At 43.3% G+C, this 20,251-nt stretch overlaps 1 protein-coding gene across 1 annotated transcript in view; it reads right to left on the reverse strand.

Moving 5' to 3' along the window:
* The window catches only part of PITPNC1 (phosphatidylinositol transfer protein cytoplasmic 1), a 215,199-nt gene that overhangs the window by 87,818 nt on the left and 107,130 nt on the right, over positions 1–20,251 (reverse strand). The window contains exons 2-4 of the mRNA XM_019732864.2: positions 17,773–17,921; positions 5,979–6,067; positions 4,934–4,941 (exon numbers count right to left, since the gene is read on the reverse strand). Coding sequence (XP_019588423.1) covers positions 4,934–4,941; positions 5,979–6,067; positions 17,773–17,921 — 246 coding nt within the window. The remainder of the gene's footprint in view (positions 1–4,933; positions 4,942–5,978; positions 6,068–17,772; positions 17,922–20,251) is intronic.

The raw sequence follows: 20,251 nt of genomic DNA on the forward strand, positions 1-20,251 counted from the left end.
TGAAATTCCTGTCCAGGACAGTTAGCTGCTTTCAGAAAAATACCCCAGTCTCTCTATTGCCCCTGCTGGGGAGATAACCTGAGTTCGCCTTGGGTGACTGAAGACCCAGTCTCCGCTGTGAGCAGCCATCTTGACCTTCCCCGTCTTGACTAAACGCATCCTGAACAGCCGCATCTCTCATCGTGGCTAAACACTGCCTCAGGTTCTCATTCAAGAGTCATGTCCTTCTCCCTGCTCAGTTACAGTTTACTTTTTCTGCCTCTTTGAACTGCATAATTAAAATGTTGGGTAACACTGAACAGCCCATGACTACCTTTGCTCACTGGGTAACAGCCGGCCATTCTGACTGACTCCCCATTTGTCATCCCCTCATTGGCAGATTCTCACTAAAAGATATTTTGGTGGCGTGGGATGGTCATGGCAATACAATATATACAGCAACTGTATATTCTAGGGCACTCCTATTGACTTTCTATAGCTAAAGTTGTCAAATTCTTACAAATGAGAAGAAAAATCTCTTTCTCCTTCATTACTGAGGCTGAATTGCTGCAGCTGAGCTATGTTCACACTCCAGTGCTGCCTTTTTTCAGTCCCAGAAAAACAAAATTAGCGACTTTGGAAGGTAGCCAGTCTCCTGGGACACCTTCCTTTGTGACTTTACAAACTTCAGAAGAATCAGCAGGTTCTGAAGAATGGGTTAGATGGCCTGTCCGCTGGTAAACAGTCGTCATGTTGTTCTTTGTTTCCTGTGTAATTAAGATTTTTTTCCTATAACCCAGCTAAAGATATTTTTTCCACTTCCTGGACAAATGGCATTTCCACATAATCCTAAATACACACAGTCACTCCAAGTGATGAAAAAGCTTTTACGTCTTTATAACTGTGATAATGTTGAAACTCTAGATGACCTTAAATAGAAAGCTCCTTTGGCTGGATTTTGTCACAAATGAGAGCAGCATGAGGTCTCACTAAGAGGCTGGACAGTCAGATAAGAGACCTAGGGGATCCTAGGAATAGACAAACATTAGCTCTGGGCTAATCCTATGAAGAGACACCTGGAGTAGTTAAGTTTTGCTGTGGGGCACAGGTAGGACATATGAAGCTTGGAACATCAGGAAGAGTTATTTGGGATTAAAGGATCAGGGGATAAAGAGTCCAATGAAAAAGCATCTAACACAGGAAAAAAAAATGAAGACAATCGAAACCATCTGTCTTCAACCCTGGGAGAAGACCCTGTAGTCAGAGCGAAAAGTGGGCTTTTGCGTCTGGGCTGTGGCGGGCAGAGGTTGTGAGAACACAGCTAAGTCCCAGTTAATGGAGGGAGGGCACTTGCAGCCAGAGAGAGAAAAAACTAGATCCCCCAGTCACTGGGGGACAGAAAAAAGCTGCCCTAGATTTGAGGTGGAACATAAAAGTGGATTAACTACGAACAAGGTTGCTTCCTCATGGGGAATTAAGTCCAGACCTTAACCCGATGTTCAAAGCTGCCCTGACCTGGTCTCCAGGTGTCCAGGTGGCCGGGATCCTGTGACATCACTTACCCACTGGGTCTAGAATGGGCACGCTATGTCAGAATGGTATCCCTGCCCCCAAATTCTTATGTTGAAGCCCCAATTCCCAATGTGATGATATTTGCAGATGGAGCCTATAGGAGGTAGTTAGGTTTAGGTGAGGTCATGAGAGTGGGGCCCTCACGACGGGATTAGTGCCCTTATAACAAGACCAGAGAGCTTGCTTTTTCTCTCTCTGCCATGTAAAGACACACAGCAAGAAGACAGGTTCCTGCAAACCAGGAAGAGGGTCCTCTCCAGGAACCCAATCAGCCATTCCTTGATCCTGAACTTCCAGCCTCCAGAACTCTGAGAAATAAATGACTGTCGTTTAAGCCACCCAGTGTTTGGTGTTTTGCTATGCATCCTGCGCAGACTAAGAGCAGGTGTCTGAAGGTTGGAGTTCCACTACTCTTACGGTCCAGCTCAAATCCACCTTCTCCAAGAAATCTTCCCATATTTACCCCAGGCAGAAGCTCTCCTTTCCACAACCTTCTAGTATTTGCACTTCAACTGCGACACTTAGCATAGGTCTTCCTTGAAATACTGACTGTTATATATCGAGCTGTTCTCACTTTATTTTCTCCAACTCTGCCTCCTTCCACCTCACTTCCTGAGCCAATCCTACCTGAGGAAAGAAGTACTTATGTTGTTCTGACCGGTCATTTGATTGGCCTTTGTGTTAACATAGCACGTCACCTGCAGAACAGGCTCCTGAATTATACAATTCTCTCTACTCCCTCACCTTTGGCCTACCAATGTGTCCTGTTCTTACAACCTGATTTTTTTTTTTTTTAGTTTCAAGTGTACAAAACAACATAATGATTAGACATTTACACCCCTCACAAACTGATAACCGCCCCCCGCAAGTCTACTACCCCTCTGACACCGTCCATAGGTATGCAATACCATTGACTATATTCCCTATGCTGTACTTCACATCCTGTGACCATATAACTATAGTTGACACGCAATATTATTTTATATTAGTTTCAGGTGTACAGCACAGTGGTGAGGCATTTATAAAATCTATGAAATGATTACAACCTGAGTTTCGTACTACGGTCTCTAAGACCAGTTCTGCCCCACTGCCACCCTTGCCCCCATAGGACTGCCAGATAAAATACGAGATGAGCATCTTTTAGTATAAGTATATCCCATGCAATATTTGGGATATACTTGTACTAAAAACGATTTGCTGTTGATCTGAAAATTCAAACTTAACAGGACAGTAGGTATTTTTACTTGTTAAAGCTGGCAACATTATCAACCCACCATCTCATGATCATCTCACCTGACCTGTGTCAGATGGCTGTGTCCTGTTCTTGCCTGTACCCCTTCTTGAGGACTGTAGTCCTGTGCCTAAAGCTCACGGCCCCAATCCAGAAGCCAGGGCACTTCCTTTCGCATTGCAATTGCTTGTCTGGCTGATGCCCCAGTGCCATTCAACTCCTCTTAGAGTTCTTCCAGTTCTGTGGGCAGGCCTGGTGCCAGCCTGTCCCTGAGCTGAGTGATGGCCTGTCCCATCTTGCCTCCAGAAAAACCCATGACTCGCTGATGACTCCCAGGCTTTGACTGGAATGGCACCAGATTGTGATTCCCAAACTGTAACTCCCCCAAGGGCAGGGGTTATTGCTTAGTGAAATCTTCCAGCATGATGTTTTATACATTATTGGTGGTTGATAAATGAACATTAACCGAAAAGTGAAAGACGGTGTTACAAGCCAAATTGTGCCCTCCCTACTCCCAATTATATGTTGAAGTCCTAACCCCAGTTCTTCAGGGATGTGATCTTATTTGGAATTAGGGTCACTGCAGATGCAATTAGTTAAGATGAGGTCATACTGAGTAGGGTGGGTGGTTGATCCAATATAACTGGTGTCCTTATAAGAAGAGGAGAGAGACATAGTGAGAATGCCATGTGAAGACATAGAAACCGAGGGATGACAATAATGTGAAAACAGAGGCAGTGTTGGAGTGATGCTGTCACAAGTCATGGAAGCTAGAAAGAGGCAAAGAAGGACTCTTCCCCTACAGCTTTCAGAGGGAACATGATCCCGCTGACAACTTGATTCAGACTCTCAGTCTCCAGAACTATAAGAATACATTTCTGTTGTCTTAAGGCACTCATTTTTGGCACTTTGCTATGGCAGCCCTAGGAAACTATCCCAAGGATGCGCTAGGGAAGAATTGACAACAAAACAAAAACAAAACATAATCATAATGAGGGCCTAGAAGAGATCAAGTAATATACTTAAGAGTCAAACACAAGGGGGCAAGTATGAGATTATACAATTTCTTTACGTTTTGTCCCCCAATTTTTTAATTCATTCAATAACTACTTATTGAGCACCTACTATGTATATGCAGGGTACCATGCTCATGCCAAGGCCATGATAAATCATTTCCTTCCATCTCTCTCACCATCTCTCTTTCCTTTGGCAATTTTGATTAAGACCAAAAACTCAACACCATCACAGCTTAATTAACCACTTTCTTGTTAGTGACAGTTTGACCTGTTGGCCGTTGGGGAAATGATCCAAATGAAAATACCACAAAACACTATTTTATAGGGTCTTTTTTTTTTTTTTAAGTGTAAGTAATGACTCTTACTGGCTCTTAGGACAGGAAGAAATTAAATGATTTTTATCAAGCCACTGAGACTGTCCAATCCAGAGTTCTGAGTAAAATAGTTTGAACATACATCTTTCTAGTTTCAAGGTTCTCTAACACAGGATCAGGCTACAGCCTGTAAATATAAACCCCGTCTTCCATAGATAAATACCACCATCTCTTTAATACCTCATTTCTAGAAACCGTTCTGCTATTACAATGAACTATCGCAAGTAGAGCAGAGAAGCTATTTAAAAATACAAGCAAAAGTTAATTATGTAAAGTGACTTTCAAGGCATTTTAAATTAACATTCATATTCTTGAACAAAGAGAATATTCAAGTTACTGCATTTATATAACTGTAATAGCCAACATTTAAACATTTCTGATTCTGAATTATTTCTCTATACAGTGGTACCTCGGTTTTCAAACATAATCGGTTCTGGAAGACTGTTCGAGTTCTGAAACATTCGAAAACTGAGGCACGGTTTCCCCATAGAAAGTAGTGCAAAATAGATTAATCCATTCCAGACCTTTAAATCAACCCCTAAAACTACAAATTTAGCATGAATTTTACTATCTAATGATACATACCATACGTCCATAAAATTTACAGCATTTGTAAATCGAAATGTTCGTCAACAGAGACGTTTGAAAACCGAGGTACCACTGCATTTTTATTACATTGATAGGATGAGAAGTACAAGGGAAGTTCTAATTACTCCACTGCTCATAGGTTGAATATTTAAAAATGAGTAAATGAAACTTACTGTGTATTCTGGCCCCAGATGTTCATTTGGACAAGAGGGAAAAGAAAAGAGAGAGAGAAAAATGATGATTTAGACCATGCTTGTATGCAATATAAAATCACAGAACTAACAAATACTGGTGCATTATAATTATTAAACATGTGGTTTAGGAACCTTCCCAAAATAAAACTTTCATAAATACTGAATGTTTCCACGGTTGCTCTTGAAACTCCTATACTTTGGTGGTGGGGCCAGTAAGGACTGTAAAACAAGATTCAATGAGCCTGTAGGTTTGTGACTAAGTAAATCCAAAGAGTCGGCATTACAAAAGCAGAATTAAAGACTAATAATTCCAGGAGAGCATTTCATTAACCACACAGGAAATCTTCTAAGTGGAAAAGCAGCTTTTCTAACCAGTAAGAAGAGCTGATGACGATACAAAAGTGGGATCTGGAATTTTCATGTGTTTGAGGGCAGGAACCAAACCAAAATTTTTTGACCCCAGTTTCTAGTTCAGTCTCAGCATAGAGGAGATTATCTCTGTTACAAGTGAGATGGAAAGTGATCTTAAAGATTCTCATATCGTCCAACTGCAAAGAATATATTTTGGGGCAGTGAGACCCAACAGAATCTTTTATGTAAATTATAACCAAGGTGTTTTGGGAGAGTGGGGGTGGGGCTGTAAAACCAACAGGTCAACATAAACAACTTGTTTATAAACAAATCACACCCCCAAATTACTTGGGGATTACTGAGGAATCAGAAAGAAGTAAGGGTAATGAAACCTTTAGAAATGAGCTTCACTTTCCTTCTTCCAAAAGTGATTTATGACAACACTTTAAGAAGGAAGATGGAATGGTTTAGCTTTAACCTCCCTGCCTCATGCCCCACTCCCCGCCCCCCCCACCTCTAGGGAGAGCACTGACCTAAAAGGATGAAGGCAAAGGGGAGATGGAAGGGGTCTCCCACAAGCCCATGCTTGGAGAAAAAACCCTAAATCAGTGAAATCTGACTATTGTCATGTCCTATTGCTCGATGTGACATAATGGTTGCTCAAAGGACTTACCTGTAATCGTGTAGGGATAATAGTTCCAAGCCTTCTCTGTAACATAAAATATTTTGGGAACAACAGCTCTAGCCCAACTAGGCAGTTTGCTAAGAGGAAAGAAAGAAAAGAAAAAAAAAAGACAATCAGAGTCGGTCCAGGGCCTCGCTCTGCTGCCTGATCTTTCTGGATAAATTGACGGCTAGAGAACTCAGGGGAGTTCTGAGGCAGCTCTTCTCTCTGCAGCCACCCCTTCCCCCATCTCTCTGGTCTTTACCATAACTGTTTTCTGTGCCTATTCATGTGGTCTTCAAACGTGTGAAGGCAAAAGGTTACAGCCTGGTGTGGGGGACCGCATCGGATTCTAAGCCTGTCCTCTTTGATTAGACTTACAAGGTCATGGGAATTCATGCCTTAGAGGTACTGTTTTGAGGGTGTGGCCAGCCTGGCCTTTGTCTCCTAAAAGCGCCATGGCAAAAGTGGTATGAAGGGATGTTTAAGCCTGAATACGGGGTGGGGAGTGGGGGGACAGAGGCAAGTGTTAGAGCCAGGCGTCAGCGTAACAATCCAGATGAGTGAAGTTTTGAAAATGGACAAAAGCCAACAGAGAGCAGCGACATTAGAGATGCGAAGAGAAACAAACCCTAGCCCCTTGATGACTGGTCAGTTGACTGGGGTGCCCTGTAAAGATGTATCTACACCCTAACTTCCAGTACCTGTGAATTGAACTTTATTGGAAAACAGGGTTTTTGCAGATGTAATTAGGTGAAGGCTCTCAAGATGAAATCTCCCTGGATTTACAGTGGGCCCTAACGCCAGTGACTGGTATCCTTATAAGAGAAAGGAGAGCGAGGTTTGCTACACAGAGACACACAGAGGGGAGGCTGCTGTGTGAAGAGACTGGAGTGAGGCAGCTACAAGCTCAGGCACAGCAAGGATAGCCGCAGACACAGGTAGCCAGGACAGAGGCACAGAACAGAGTGTCCCCTGGAACTGCCAGAGGGAACCAACACTGCCAACACCTTGATTTCAGACTTGTGGGCTCCAGAACTGTGAGAGAATAAATGTGTTGCTTTCAGCCACCTAGTTTTTGGCAACTGGTTGCGGCAGCCCTCGGAAGAACCAAATACAATGCCAGAGCCATGCCTCTGGACTAGGGATCCACGGAGGCATTTGCAGAAAACAAATTCTTAAAACAAAGAAAACCCAAGGGCACAGGTCCCAAGGCCTTTTGTAAACCATGGGCTAATTAAGTTTTGTTTTGTTTTGGTTCCCTTCAGAGGCAAACTCTACTGCACAGTACAGGCCCAGAGAATTCCTTAAACATTGTATTTAAATACCTCGTAGTATGTAGCCCTTCTATGTGCCTGCATAATTTTATTTCCCCCCAGCAGTAAAACCTGGGGTTTCTGTCTTCCCAGATGCTACCATTTTGTTTTCTCCGAGTCTAGTGGGTACAGCTTAGCGTCTGGGAGCCGAGGTCAAGCAGTACATCAGACCCCGGAACATGACGCAGACTCTGAGCTTCTGAGGGCTGCATTTGGCTATAAAGAACACCATGAAGCAGTTTTGAATTCCAAGCTGATATAACTAGGAGGGGGAGGGCATCACGCTGCTGGAACCCCAAATCCCCAGCCTCTCTTAGATGTGGAATTTAACAACAACCAGAGTCAGTAAAATACTGTGTACCTTGTATGTCGTCTCAAATTGTTTCTCTTATTTCTGACAATATCCAGGACCTGCCTTTTAAAAGGCAAATATGTATTTTCAACGGCTGGCCGGACCTAACCCAAAGCTCTGGCCATTTATCAAGGTTAAAACAAACGGGGAAATCAAAGCTCCCTGAAGTTAGGTGAGTGTCCGACAAAGACCACTGCTCTCGGGTGGGCTGAGAAGTGAGCTGGAGGGAGCGGTTTTATAATCCACAGGTCAATTCTTCTTGCTGCTCTAATGCAGAATGTCTTACTCCTATAAAATCATCTCCGCAGTAACTGCTCATTTACCTTCCGTTCACACTGCTCCCCAGGAAGGCGCTGCTTCCTAACTGGGGTTTTTATAGCTTCTATGTTTTATTCTTTCAGTCACTGAAAGGTGGAGTGCAACTAGCGCTGACATTTAGAATGGGAACATAGCAATGGGCTTGCGTGCGGGAAAAATGGTTATAAGCAAAACATCTCCTGGGTTCCCTCCTTTTTGCCCCCAACCCCAAAGCAATAATGCCAGTAACGGATAGTGTGGGAAGAAGTGGGTTCCACGCACAAGCAAGTGTTTTTTGTGTGCTTTTAATGGATGGAAACAGGATTGGAGGATCTCCCCAAAGTAGAGTAGGCATTGGTTAGCTTAGACAGAGTACATAAGTGACTCTCCACAAGCATTAGGGCCTACTCTCCATTGTCTTCCTTGGGGGTGGGGTTCCGCCTACACTGCAACCCTTCCCAGATTCAGTAGGGTCCTCATTGCATAGCACGATGAGGCCCAAACCCCCCTCCCTCCATAATTCATTCCCTACATCATTTTAAAAGCCTCCCAGCAGAAGTTCCTTCCTAAGCAACAATCATTTTCTGGAAGGAAAGTGAAAAACACTGGCAATTTCCCGCTCACGCTGAGACTTTTCCTATTTATGAATGGTCAGGACTCTAGAGTCTAGAATCCTTATTTTAGCTGTTTCATTCATCAACTCATGCAGGACACACAGCACTATAATCAATTCCCCATTCCAATGAGACACCCTAAAAAACACAATCGTTCAGGCAAGACGTCTGGTACGATTTTATGTGACTTTTCTAATTAGTCTGGAAAGAAGCACCTTCTGGTCCAAGGCATTTACCAGGCCAGGCGCAGGAGGCATTTGCAACGCGTTCCAGGACACGCTATTTTAAATATTTTAAGCCCACCAGCAGACTTTCACTCAGACCTCAAATTCCCCAGAGCACATCATTTTATTCAAATCATTTTCGTCTGAGAAAGTAAAATTTATTTTTCCCTGCGGCAATGATTTATCAGGGCTGCAGACAAAAACGGAATTAAATTAGTCCCCAGTGTTGCTGTCACTTTCATGATGTATACTGTCACACAGCGTACAATTCTAAGGAGAAGGCTGTCACTCAAACTCACTACTAGGTGTCAAACATGAACCTCTTTTCTAGAAAGACGCCATGGCTTGAACCATGTCCTCTTGGTCCACTGGCCAGGACCAAACCTCCCAATGGCCCCTCTCACCACGATTCAGGCTTTTGAGACGCTGAGGAAAAAGATGGATGTTTGTCTCTACAGCCTTTACGGTATCAGAAAACGTGATATGGAATGATACCGTGTTTCCCAAAGGGCCTTTGTCAATCAGTGCCTCCCAAAGACAGACTTTTCAAAACGTTTGGTTTCTTACTTTTAAACTTTCGTATGAAATAAAACCTACGAATGGTAACAACTCACCCCAGTTTACATGGACTGTCTTGGTTTGAACACTGAAAGTCCCAAGCTGGGATGGTCGGTTACAACTAAAGCAAAGGTTCTCAACAACGGGCTGGGGGTGGGGGTGAGGGGGCACCCCTCCCACCCCAGCCCCTGGGACATTTGGCAAAGTCTGGAAACATTTTTGGTTGTCACGACTGCGGGTTTGGGGTGCGGCAAGGATGCTGCTGGAATCTAGTGGGTAGAGGCCAGGGAGGCAGCCCAATATCCTACAGTGCACAGGACAGACCCAAAATAGTAACAGTGCCAAGATGGAGAAACCCAGCCCTGGACATAAGTGGATATAGTCACTGCCACCTTCTCATATATCCGCCAGGTTTCCCTAAGTTACAATTGACTTGACAAGGACGCTCCCCTGCAGACATAATCTGAACTGGTCTCAGGTTAAGAGTGTTTATCTACTTCATAAAGGGTTTATGGAACCGAAACCTGCACCACGCCTCCATTAGAAGCTTCTGGCACTTTATAATCCAGATTATCACCAGGGTCTCCACAATATCTAATCTCTCTTTGCAAGTTATGCGCATCGGGGAATATATTTTGGCCCCAGGAGGTAGTGAATGTCGTTAGGCCAAATGTGGTCTAAATGGAGTCTAATTTCATTTTCCCAACAGGGATCAGAATATGATGGTCTTAACTGGAAATTCTGGACCTAAATGTTCCCAGCAGAAAGGGTCCTTCCGAGTTCATGAAAACAGCGCTTCATGCGGGGTTCTCCCACAGCGTGCCGAAGACCTGCCACTGTCAATGCTAAGATCATGCTCAAATAACTGCAGCTCACTTAAATGATTTTTAAAAGGACCTAGCCATCTTCATATCCTCACTTCCCACTGGTCCAAGAGGGATATCCTGACCTTTCGTTTCTTCTTTGTGCCCAAACCTGGCATTTGACAATTATTGGATCATAGTCAATTAATGGTTCTTAGCCACTTCCACACGCAGTCATTTCTGAGGACTTTAAATGTCTTCTGCAGCTGCTGTAATGTATTCCCTGACTCTTCCTAATGGTGGTTCTGGCTGGCCTTTAGCTCTGCGCTTCATTTAATTCTTTCTAGGGCAGCAAAGAGATGAGTGGTTTCCGGATTAGAGTGATCACCCGTGAGAGGCAGGACCGCCGGGCTTTACCCACGGGAAGTCCTTGAACTTGGGTCCCACCACCCATCTCGCCACTTAAAAAAACAGTTTGTGCTGGGATTCCGGGAGACCCGCCTGGTGCAGGTCCTTGGAGGGCTCGGCTCGGACAGCAGGAGCGTAAGGTAGCTAGCATGCTGTCAAGAACCAGAGGAGCAGTTCCACACGTGCCCACGTCATCCATCAGAGTCAAGCAGAGCCAAGGGGGAAAACCACTGGACTGGATGTTCTCTAAGATCATAACCAGGCCTAAGAGGTCAGTAGCTGTGGGGGCAGAAGGGAGGTGGGGGGGACAATCTGTCAGCATGAGGACGCCTGGCATGTTCTTAAGGATTGAGATGGGACCAATACAGAATAAACAGTATGGACTAAAAAGCATGTTGGGAAGAAGTGCCTTACAGCATATATATAAAAAAAATTATTATTAATTAAATGTAACATTATATTAAACATTTCTATAGTAAGTGTATAGAGAGAAGATTAAATATTGTAAAATAGATAACGTTTTTATATGCCATGGCTATCGTCTGTTACCAGCCGTGGCTACTGTATACCACTTGCATTGTCTGTCACTGCCGACGAGAAAGCAAATCCCACCAGGGCAGAGATCTTTGCTCTGCTCGTGGCTGCATGCCCAGAGCCTAGAACAGTGACTGGCACACAGCAGATACTCAAATATTTTCTGCATGAATGAAGATTGTCTCGGGATATTCAGGAGCCAACAATCATCATGAAGATTCTTTCCAAATAGCATGGAAATAAACTCTTAGATCAGAATCTCCGGCTCTGCCACTTTTCTATGACCTGTGTTGGGCTCTCCCAAAGCCACATGAGCTCTGAACTCTTACCGTGGGGCAGACCTGGGAGAACAGGAAGAGGAGATGTAAAAGAAGGACCCAAGCCACAGTAACAGGTTTCATGGCTTGGGATGCCACACTTTCTCCTGTCCAGAGTCACTGGAGGCCTGGAAAGGTGGCTCTGGAAGGCAAGGGCCACACAGCAAAATGTTCTCTCCATGCAAATCGATGCAGGCATTAGGGCAGGATCACAGTTAGAAGCTGGCAACCCTCCCTGACTGGCAGCTGCCAGCACAGCCTAATTAATCCAGCAGCCCTGGTAGGGAAGAACATGACACTTCATGACTGAAAAACAAGCCTAAAAATAGGCTCCATCTTTTCTCCCTCACCCCCTGATTCCCTCTCCTCACGGGCTTCCGTGGGAAAGGATTAGAGAGATGCTGGAGATGAAGTAAAAAGAAAAGGGGACTGAAGAAAAGCCCCACCCTTCTATGATTTGGGGCGACAGGCTTTATGGAGAGGGACTATTCCAGAGTTTGATTAGTTTTTTGCCTCCTTTCCCTGGATACCAGTTGAAACAAGGATTTTTGAAGATAAGCCAAGAAATATCATTTATTTGGTTAACTGAACTGGATCAAAGGCCCAAAGACCACCACCAAATGTACTAATGTACTAGTACTAATGCAATGTCCTAAATGTATTAGGCAACTGCCAGAAGGTATTGTGCACCCAATAGTGTATCAGATGCTATGGGAAGAGCCAGAGGACAGACCAACCTCATAATCCCTGGGAGACGAGAGCCAGTAATAAAAGGATAAATGGCACTTATAAAAGATGTTGTACTCAATTTAAAATATAGGCAAAGGATTTCAATAGATATGTATTTCTCCAAAGGAGATCTACAAATGGCCAATGAGCACACGCAAAGATGCTTAACGTCCCTAGTCATTAGGGAAATGCCTTGCGGTATCAAAGCCACGAGACACCACTTCACACCCACTAGGTCGGCTCTGATACAAAAAGACAGACAATAACAAGTCTGTCAGTGATCATGTCGAGAAACTGGGGCCCTCATATGTTGCTGGTGGGAATATAAAATTGTGCAGTGCTTTGAAACATAGTTTGGAAGCTCCTCTCCCCACCCAGTGGTAGCTGGGGCTAGGACTGGCAACTGCAGGGCAAGTGATAGAAAAGAATAAAGGGACAATCTGGACCTACCCATGGCAGCCTTGGTGGTGATGGCAGAATGAAAGTCTGATCCTACTTAAAGAGGGTTGTCATCATTGCTGCTCCTGGACCCTTGGAGCTGCCCAGTCTCAAGCCTCCAGATAATTCTGTGGGCCACTAACATCCTACCATGAATATCCTTTCTGCTCAAGACAGACTCTGAGCGTAGGACCTGACTATACACGCTTTGAGTATTTCCAGTCCCTCTGATAGTTGCTTTGGGTAATAAACCACCAAAGCACTTTCTGAATGTGATCTGGCTCGCTTTGCCAGCTCATGAATTCAGGTCCACAGGATAATGATATTTCTCTTTACAAATTATTAAGTAGGCACTGGAACATTTTAGCTACTGTCAGTCCAACTCTCAGGACCCACTTCCCTGTGGCCAGGGAAGGGGACCACAATATGCCACGGTGGAATAAGGATTCTTTAAAGCTGCAGATAGTTTAGAATCAACGGTTGCAGGAGGAAGCTTTCTCTAAACTCCCCTTATCTGCCTAAAAGTAGAACCTCCTGAAAGAATTCAACTGTCATAATTCCCTTCCCTGGGAGTTTCACAACCAGAAGATCGACTCTTTATCACCAGAGATGAGAAGTAAACACCAGGATAAGAAATTGCCTAAAACAGACGTTATCACAAAACTATCATATCTCCCATCCATTCTCCTAAGGTGACATTTGGTTTTCATAAAAGTCATCTGTTTTCCTATAAGTGCTTTTTCTTCCCCTCCTGTTCCTCTATTAAAATGGTATATAAGCCCCCAAATTGTAAGCATTCATTTGAATCAGTCACATTTTTCTGGGTGTTCTCACATAAATACATGTGTGAATAAACATTTCTTTTCTCAATCAGTTAGTTTTCCGTTTAATTCGCAGGCCCCCAATCACTAATCCTAAGAGGACTGTGGAAAAGTTTTCCTCCCTAACACCACTCCCAAGATGGACAGATGGACTCACAAATGCTGGAACCAGTCAGCGTAGGACCCTACTTTGATCAGAAGGCAAGGACCATGTCTTATTTATTAGGGACTTTCCCCCAATACCTGAACAATTTGTTGCACAGGTTTCAATAAATACCCATTTAATGAATTACAATGACAAAGCAGCCTCAGTAACATGGCAGTCCCATGACCTGTACATGCAGGACATATAGGTCAACCTGAGATGGATTAACGCTAATTTGTAATTACAAAATAATAGGTTGGTTTTCTTCTACGATTATGGAAATACTTATTATGTCACATTACAATTTTTCCTTCTTTCTGCCTGGTTCTAAAATACGTACCCATACTCTTCCAAATATGCCAAGAACCTTTTAAATTATAAAATGATGGATCTAGTTTAGATTTGCACAAAGGAAACGGAAGGTACTTTTTCCCTGTGCCTCACTGGTTACTCATTTACGTGTGCTGGAAGAGAGGACACTGTCTGAAATATACTTTGAGCATAGAAAATTAGGGTTGGAAAAAAAAAAAAAATTAGGGTTGAAAAGGATCTGAAAGGTTGTCCAGTATAACTGTCTAAATAGGAACTTTAGGATTATATTCTCAAATTCTACTTAAAAAAACAATGCTGTTGGCATTTAAATTAGATTTGCATTAAATTTATAATCGATCTTGGAATGGATGGCAACTTTATAATATAGTATTTCCCAACCATGAATATTGCCATTTGTGTAGGGTTTTTAAAATGTCGTCCACTAATGTTTTTAATTTTTCTCCAGAAAGATTTTGTATATCTTGTAGATATGTTACTGGGTACCTTTAAGTTTCTTTTTTCATTACAAACGGAATTTTTAAAAATTCCATTTTCCATACATTGTTCTTACTATGTAACAGTGCTAGTGATTTTCGTATATGGATTTTATACCCAATAATCTTGCTGAATTCTCATACTGATGTTAACAGTCAGGGATAAACGTGATCAGGTCATGACTTACTACACTCTGAGGCATTTGATTTGCTAATGTTTTATTGAGGATTTTCACATCTATGTTCTTAACTGAGATGGGTCTGTAATTTCCTGTTCAGTTTTGTTGTCAAGGTTCAGGTGGTAGGAACTATTAGTTGCCTTCCCAGCAGTCACCATCCATTTCTTCCCTTTCTAAGAAGCAGATCGTGCCTCTCTTGGACAGCTTCCTCTTTTCATCAGGGAGGAAAAACCTTACATCGCACTGGCTAGAACTAGGTCACCTGGCTACTCCTTGCTGAAAAGGTGACTGGCAAACTGAGTGTCTGACATTTGCAACCCATGAATTATTTAGAAATTTTTACATTTCTACATGTAAAAAGTTCATTTTGTTGTTGTTATTAGTTTCTTTTTGCAATCTGCCAACAGGACCTACATGATTTTGTTTTTCTGGTATTTGCTGAGATTGATTTCTGGCCAGTTTGTAGTCAGTTTCTGTACATTTTCATGTTGGTTCCAGCACAGATTAATGTCCACTAGATCAGGCTTGTCATTCTGTTGTTTATACCTTCTCTGTGCTTACCAAATTGTTTGCCTACTCAATCTATGAGTTTGTTAAACAGATATGTTAAAATCGTCCATTATAATGGTAGGCTCCTCGTGATTTTGTAGGTGTTGTCATATATTTGTTGCTCTAGGTTCATGTTTAGGATTTAACTCACATGCCTTTATTGTGGCCACCGATATATTTCAATTTATCTTACTATCAAGATTTATGTTTTCTATTTACCATGCTTTTTGTAGGACTCTGTTTTTCCTCTGACTTCTACTAGATTGATCAAGTTTCCTCTTGGAAGTTATATGTGGTTGTCTTGCTCCTTTAGAGGTCACATTTACATTCTGAAAATGCACACTTGCCTTTAAAAAATGTAAATCAATCAACACCTTCCTCCTCTTCCCAAACAACAGCAACTTAGAGTGTTGTTTTTTTAAATTATAATTACATTTCTTTTCTATTATTATTGTCTATTATTTAAATTACACAAACATACCCCCAATTACTCATTCTTAGTATTTTCAAAACAGTCTGTGCTCACTCAGATTTGCCCAAATGTTTACCAATTTCTTTCTTTATTACTTCTAGACCCTCCCCTCCCCTTTCTCGGGTTCAATTACTAGTTACTTCAAGTATGTCCTTTATCAGTTCTTTCAATATGCATCCTTGAGTAGTAACTTCTCTGTCTTTGATGGTTAAAACAATTTTTATGCATGATTCTCAGTTCTTACGCCTCTTTCGCATGGGCCAAGGCCACATTTCCTGACCCCTTATGGGCCTGGCATTCCCTGGATGTCAGGACCTACACTCGATTCTGACATCCTCCGACTTCCTTCACGTTAGCTCATCTGCTTTCCACTCTGGTCTGAGTTTCCTCTTTATTTCTAGTACCTGAGGATTTCCCTTTCTTTGTTTTGAATTCAGCTTCACATTGTTATATTTCATCCTGTGTTTGTCATATGAGGTGGGGGGAAGGTGCACATTAATCTTTTTAGTTCCTATTCCTGGAAATCCAGATATTCTATTTATAACAAATTTCCCTCTTACTAACGTTTATTATTCTCCTTTAAAACAAAAATATTTTGATAGAGAAAACAGACGCACCAGAGACAGCCAGACACTTCTTGTTGTGTTTCAGGAAAAGTGATAAAGTTTTCTAAATTTTTTCTCAAATTTGGTAGATAAAGAAGAACATTCTCCAGGCAATAACTTGGGAAAACGCATTTGGCTACAAGAAATGAAATTTTCCGTAGGTCTGTATCTATTTTCGTGTATCTCCCTCTCTTCTCTTTGCTCTACAGAGATGATTCCGGCTAAATATCTGCATTACACCGTCCACACTAACAAGGCCAAAGCCGCATACCGAAAAACCTGTCTCTGAAAAGAGAGCTGTCCTCAGGTGAGACTCGGAGCTCAGCTACTCCTGCCAATCAACAGCTGGTTGGGGGATGAACTAGTTCCAAATCCTGGGAATTCACAGCTACTAGTAGATGAACAAGATTGATCTAATTTGCATTTCATCGTGACTCAGGGGTTCCCTGGTACTGCAGCCCTGGGCAGATTAAAACGTGTTACTTGAATCAGCCCAAGGCCTTCACTGTCAAGATATTGGCCTGAGAGACCACCATACACCCTAATGCTAGGACCCAAACTCCCCATCAAGAAGGAATAGCCCACTTCAGCCTGTCAGAGGGTGGAGGCCATGTGAGAATGGTGGAATCCAAATATGACTCCTCCTCGAAATATCTGACCATGGTCAAGGCATGGAGAATGGACAAATCTTCACACATGTCAGTGAATAAACTGGGGCAACTGTTCAGCTATTATGTTGGAAATGCTTTCTGAATAATCACAAATGGGACAAAAGGAGAGACCATACATGGGGGTAAAGAGTATTCATGGAAATGATAGCAAAGACCAGACTGGTCATACACTGGTCCACTGGGGTAGAGAGTTACTTTTGATAAAATATATTCCATATGGCATGTGACTACAAATTTCTGACCTAGAAATGAACTGAAAGGAAGGAAATGGACTGGAGGGGGGCGTAGAGAAGGGAGAAAATCAGATAATCCCCAATCATCAATTACGCCATTAATGATAAGAAAGTAGCAAGAGATTAAAGAATATATTTTGCAAAGCAGAAATGATAGCCCTGATTAGTGCTGGTTTATAATCCTCCAATCTTTACCCTTCCAAAGGAGAGGTGACAACCTGCAGCTTGGGAAGGCTGGGTCCACTTAAAAAATGGTCACCACCTTAGCACTGCATATCACTTTGGTCACAGGTTTGTTTTGTCAATTCCCTTTACAGACACCTGAGTGGTCACTTGGCAGTTAAGTGGAAACCTTACCAAGTTAAGACCCCAATGGCACACTGCCACCTTCAACACTTCTCTACACCTTACAGGCAAAGCCATCTCTTTTCTATTGCTAACCCTGAACCAAGGGAGAAGACAAAGTCCTTTAGTCCTTAAGTTCAGATTTCATTCTAACCTGTCATGGAAGGGGTGGGAAAGGTAAGAGGAAAGCTCCTCCTAATGAAATGCAGTTGAGAACACAGAGGACTCTGTTTTTGGAAGCAAGTAGACTGGTGGTTGCAGAGAGTGGACGTACGTAATGACTTTCTAAGTCACCTTTTGATCCCAGGCACCACCTCTACCTCAGTCCTGCCGTGGGGTGGGGCTCCTGTGTGGTGAGAGAGCCTGGAGGTGGCTGCCACCACTTACCTGTTGAGATACACGCGCTTCTCAGTGAACTGCCCGTTGCCATGGTGAGGGTCTTCAAAGGGCTCATTCTGGACAACTTCTACCCCTTCCCCTCGGTCGCTCTGTTCGTGGCTGTGCTTGCTGATCATGTATAGCTGTCCGATTTTGTACTACAAAACACAGAGACAGAGAGGTCAGCCCCACCGCTTGTGTCCGAAAATGGTGCCACAAACAACTAATACCATCAACACTTTCTGCTGAGAAAAGAGAGCAGACACATGGGCCTGGTGTTACTTTTCCTCTGGAGTGAGGAGCAGAACTAGTTGTGAGTAGAATGTAGAAACAGCATGTTCCTGTGAACATTTTGCATCACCTTGGCGAATGCTCACTGGGGTGGCTGGCGGTCCTTAGGGTTTGGCAGCCAACCAACCATGGGTAGCAGCAGGGAGGCGGGGGCACCAGTCTCCCTTCCCACTCTGGCCCTACAGGGTTAAGTGGAGCTAAAGTCCTATTTTTCTCAGCAAGAGACAGGCCAGGGTATGTTCTTTCTGTCCCTTCTTTCTGCCTAATTAACAGCATTGCAGGGGACAAGAGGATTAGATGTCACCTGTCTCTTCCATCACCTCTTGTTCTCAAAGGAGGTTGGACATTAGAATCCCCTGGAAGCATTTAAAATCTCCAAATGCCCAAGCCCCACCATGAGTGAAACCTGTGTTCTAAAGGGTGATCCACAATGAGGAAAATCTATAATATCGCTAACTCTTTTTTTTTTATCCAACTCCATTAACAGTGTGAGCCTGAGGTCCCAGAAGCCACACAAGCTTATACGAAAATGACAACATGGAATAACAGAATATGAACACTTTCTGTCCTCTCTGCATTTTTAAGCTGTTCCACTCTCCTTTCTGCCTCCTGGAAAACCCTGGGGCCAGCAGGCATTTCTTCATCCAACTAATTTGACAGAGAGAGAGAGGAGGGAATAAAACGACTTTTGTACAGGGGAAGTAAGAGTGGGGAGGCAGAACAGTGAGACCCTGCTGTGGTCCTTCCTGCAGATTCAGTGTGAAACAACACACACACCCAGTTCCCCACAGTCATCAAGGCCCTTGGGATGGAGAAAGGGGACTGAATCTGCAGCAGGCTAATAATAGCTCTGGGTTGTTCCCCCAAGAGCCAGGGCCAGCAAAGATGCAGGTCTCCTGCTTACATGCATAAGAGAAAGAAAGAGATTTTAAATGAAGGGGGCTGGTGAAATATACAAATCAACAGTGCAGTCAGTTCCAAAGCTGAGAGTACATATACATCTGAAGGTCCCACTTTCATTTTGAGGCAGGTGCAGGGAGGGGAGTGTGAAGAGAATCTGAAAGGCTTTGGTCTGAGGCCAGCCCCAGGGACCAGCCCCAGTAACCATGACAATGGGAACAGCAGCCGGCTGGGTCTTCTCAAAGGGCAGTGCTTCCTATCTGTGCTACCCCCCTCCCTAGGATGGTAGGCATTTAAAATGCTTTTAACATGAGTGTAGGTGTGGTTGGGGGCAGGGAGAGCACTGAAGATTCTTACAGGAAGAGGAGAGAGGAAAATCAAAGATGAAATCTATTTGTAAAACAAAGTCTGGGATCAGAAGCTTGGCCTGGCTTCCTCTTAGTAAGTCCTTCCTCTTACTTTTGCTCATAAAGACTAACGCTCTTTCCAGAAAGACAGTAAGAAAAAGCTTACCGATTGAAATCTGTGTGATACACCCAGGAGATCAACACTCCACCTTAGGCAGATGGACACACAAGCCTATAATAAGATACTCAGCTGCCTGGGGGGGTGAAGATTTCACTGGCAGTTGCTTTGTACGTAATGTTCAAAAAATAAGCGGTTACCTACAGTGGAATATTATTCAGCCATAAAAAAGGAATGAAGTGCTGATACTGATACAGTACTGCATACTGGGTGTTATGGGTTGCATCGTGTCTCCCCAAATTCCTATGTTGAAGTCTCAGTACCTCAGAATGTGACCTATTTGGAGATAGGGTCTTCACAGAGGTGGTCAAGTTAAAATGTGGTCACTAGGCTGTGCCCTAATCCAGTAGGACTAGGGTCCGCATACAAAGGGGCCAGCTGGACACAGAGCCACGCATAGAAGGAAGAAGAGGTGAAGAGGTGCAGGGAGAAGACAGCCGTCTGCAAGCCAAGGATTGACCTGGAACAGATCCTTCCCTCAGCCTTCAGAGGGGACCTACGCTGCCTGCTGACATCTTGATCTTGGACTTCCAACATCCACAGCTGTGAAACCATAAAATTCTGGTGGTTTAAGCCACCCAGTCTGTGGTGCTTTGTTACAGCAGCCCTAGAAAACCAATACAGAGGGTACAGGGTTTCCTTTTGGAAGATAAACGTGTTTTGGATCTGAACAGAGGTGGTGGTTGTACAATATTGTGTATGTACCGAAGTCATTGAATTGATTTTATTTTATTTTATTTTTTAAAGATTTTTTTTTGGGGGGGAAGGGGAA

The sequence above is a fragment of the Rhinolophus sinicus genome, linkage group LG15 (genome assembly GCF_036562045.2).
Source record: "Rhinolophus sinicus isolate RSC01 linkage group LG15, ASM3656204v1, whole genome shotgun sequence".
In the NCBI taxonomy this organism is placed as follows: domain Eukaryota; kingdom Metazoa; phylum Chordata; class Mammalia; order Chiroptera; family Rhinolophidae; genus Rhinolophus; species Rhinolophus sinicus.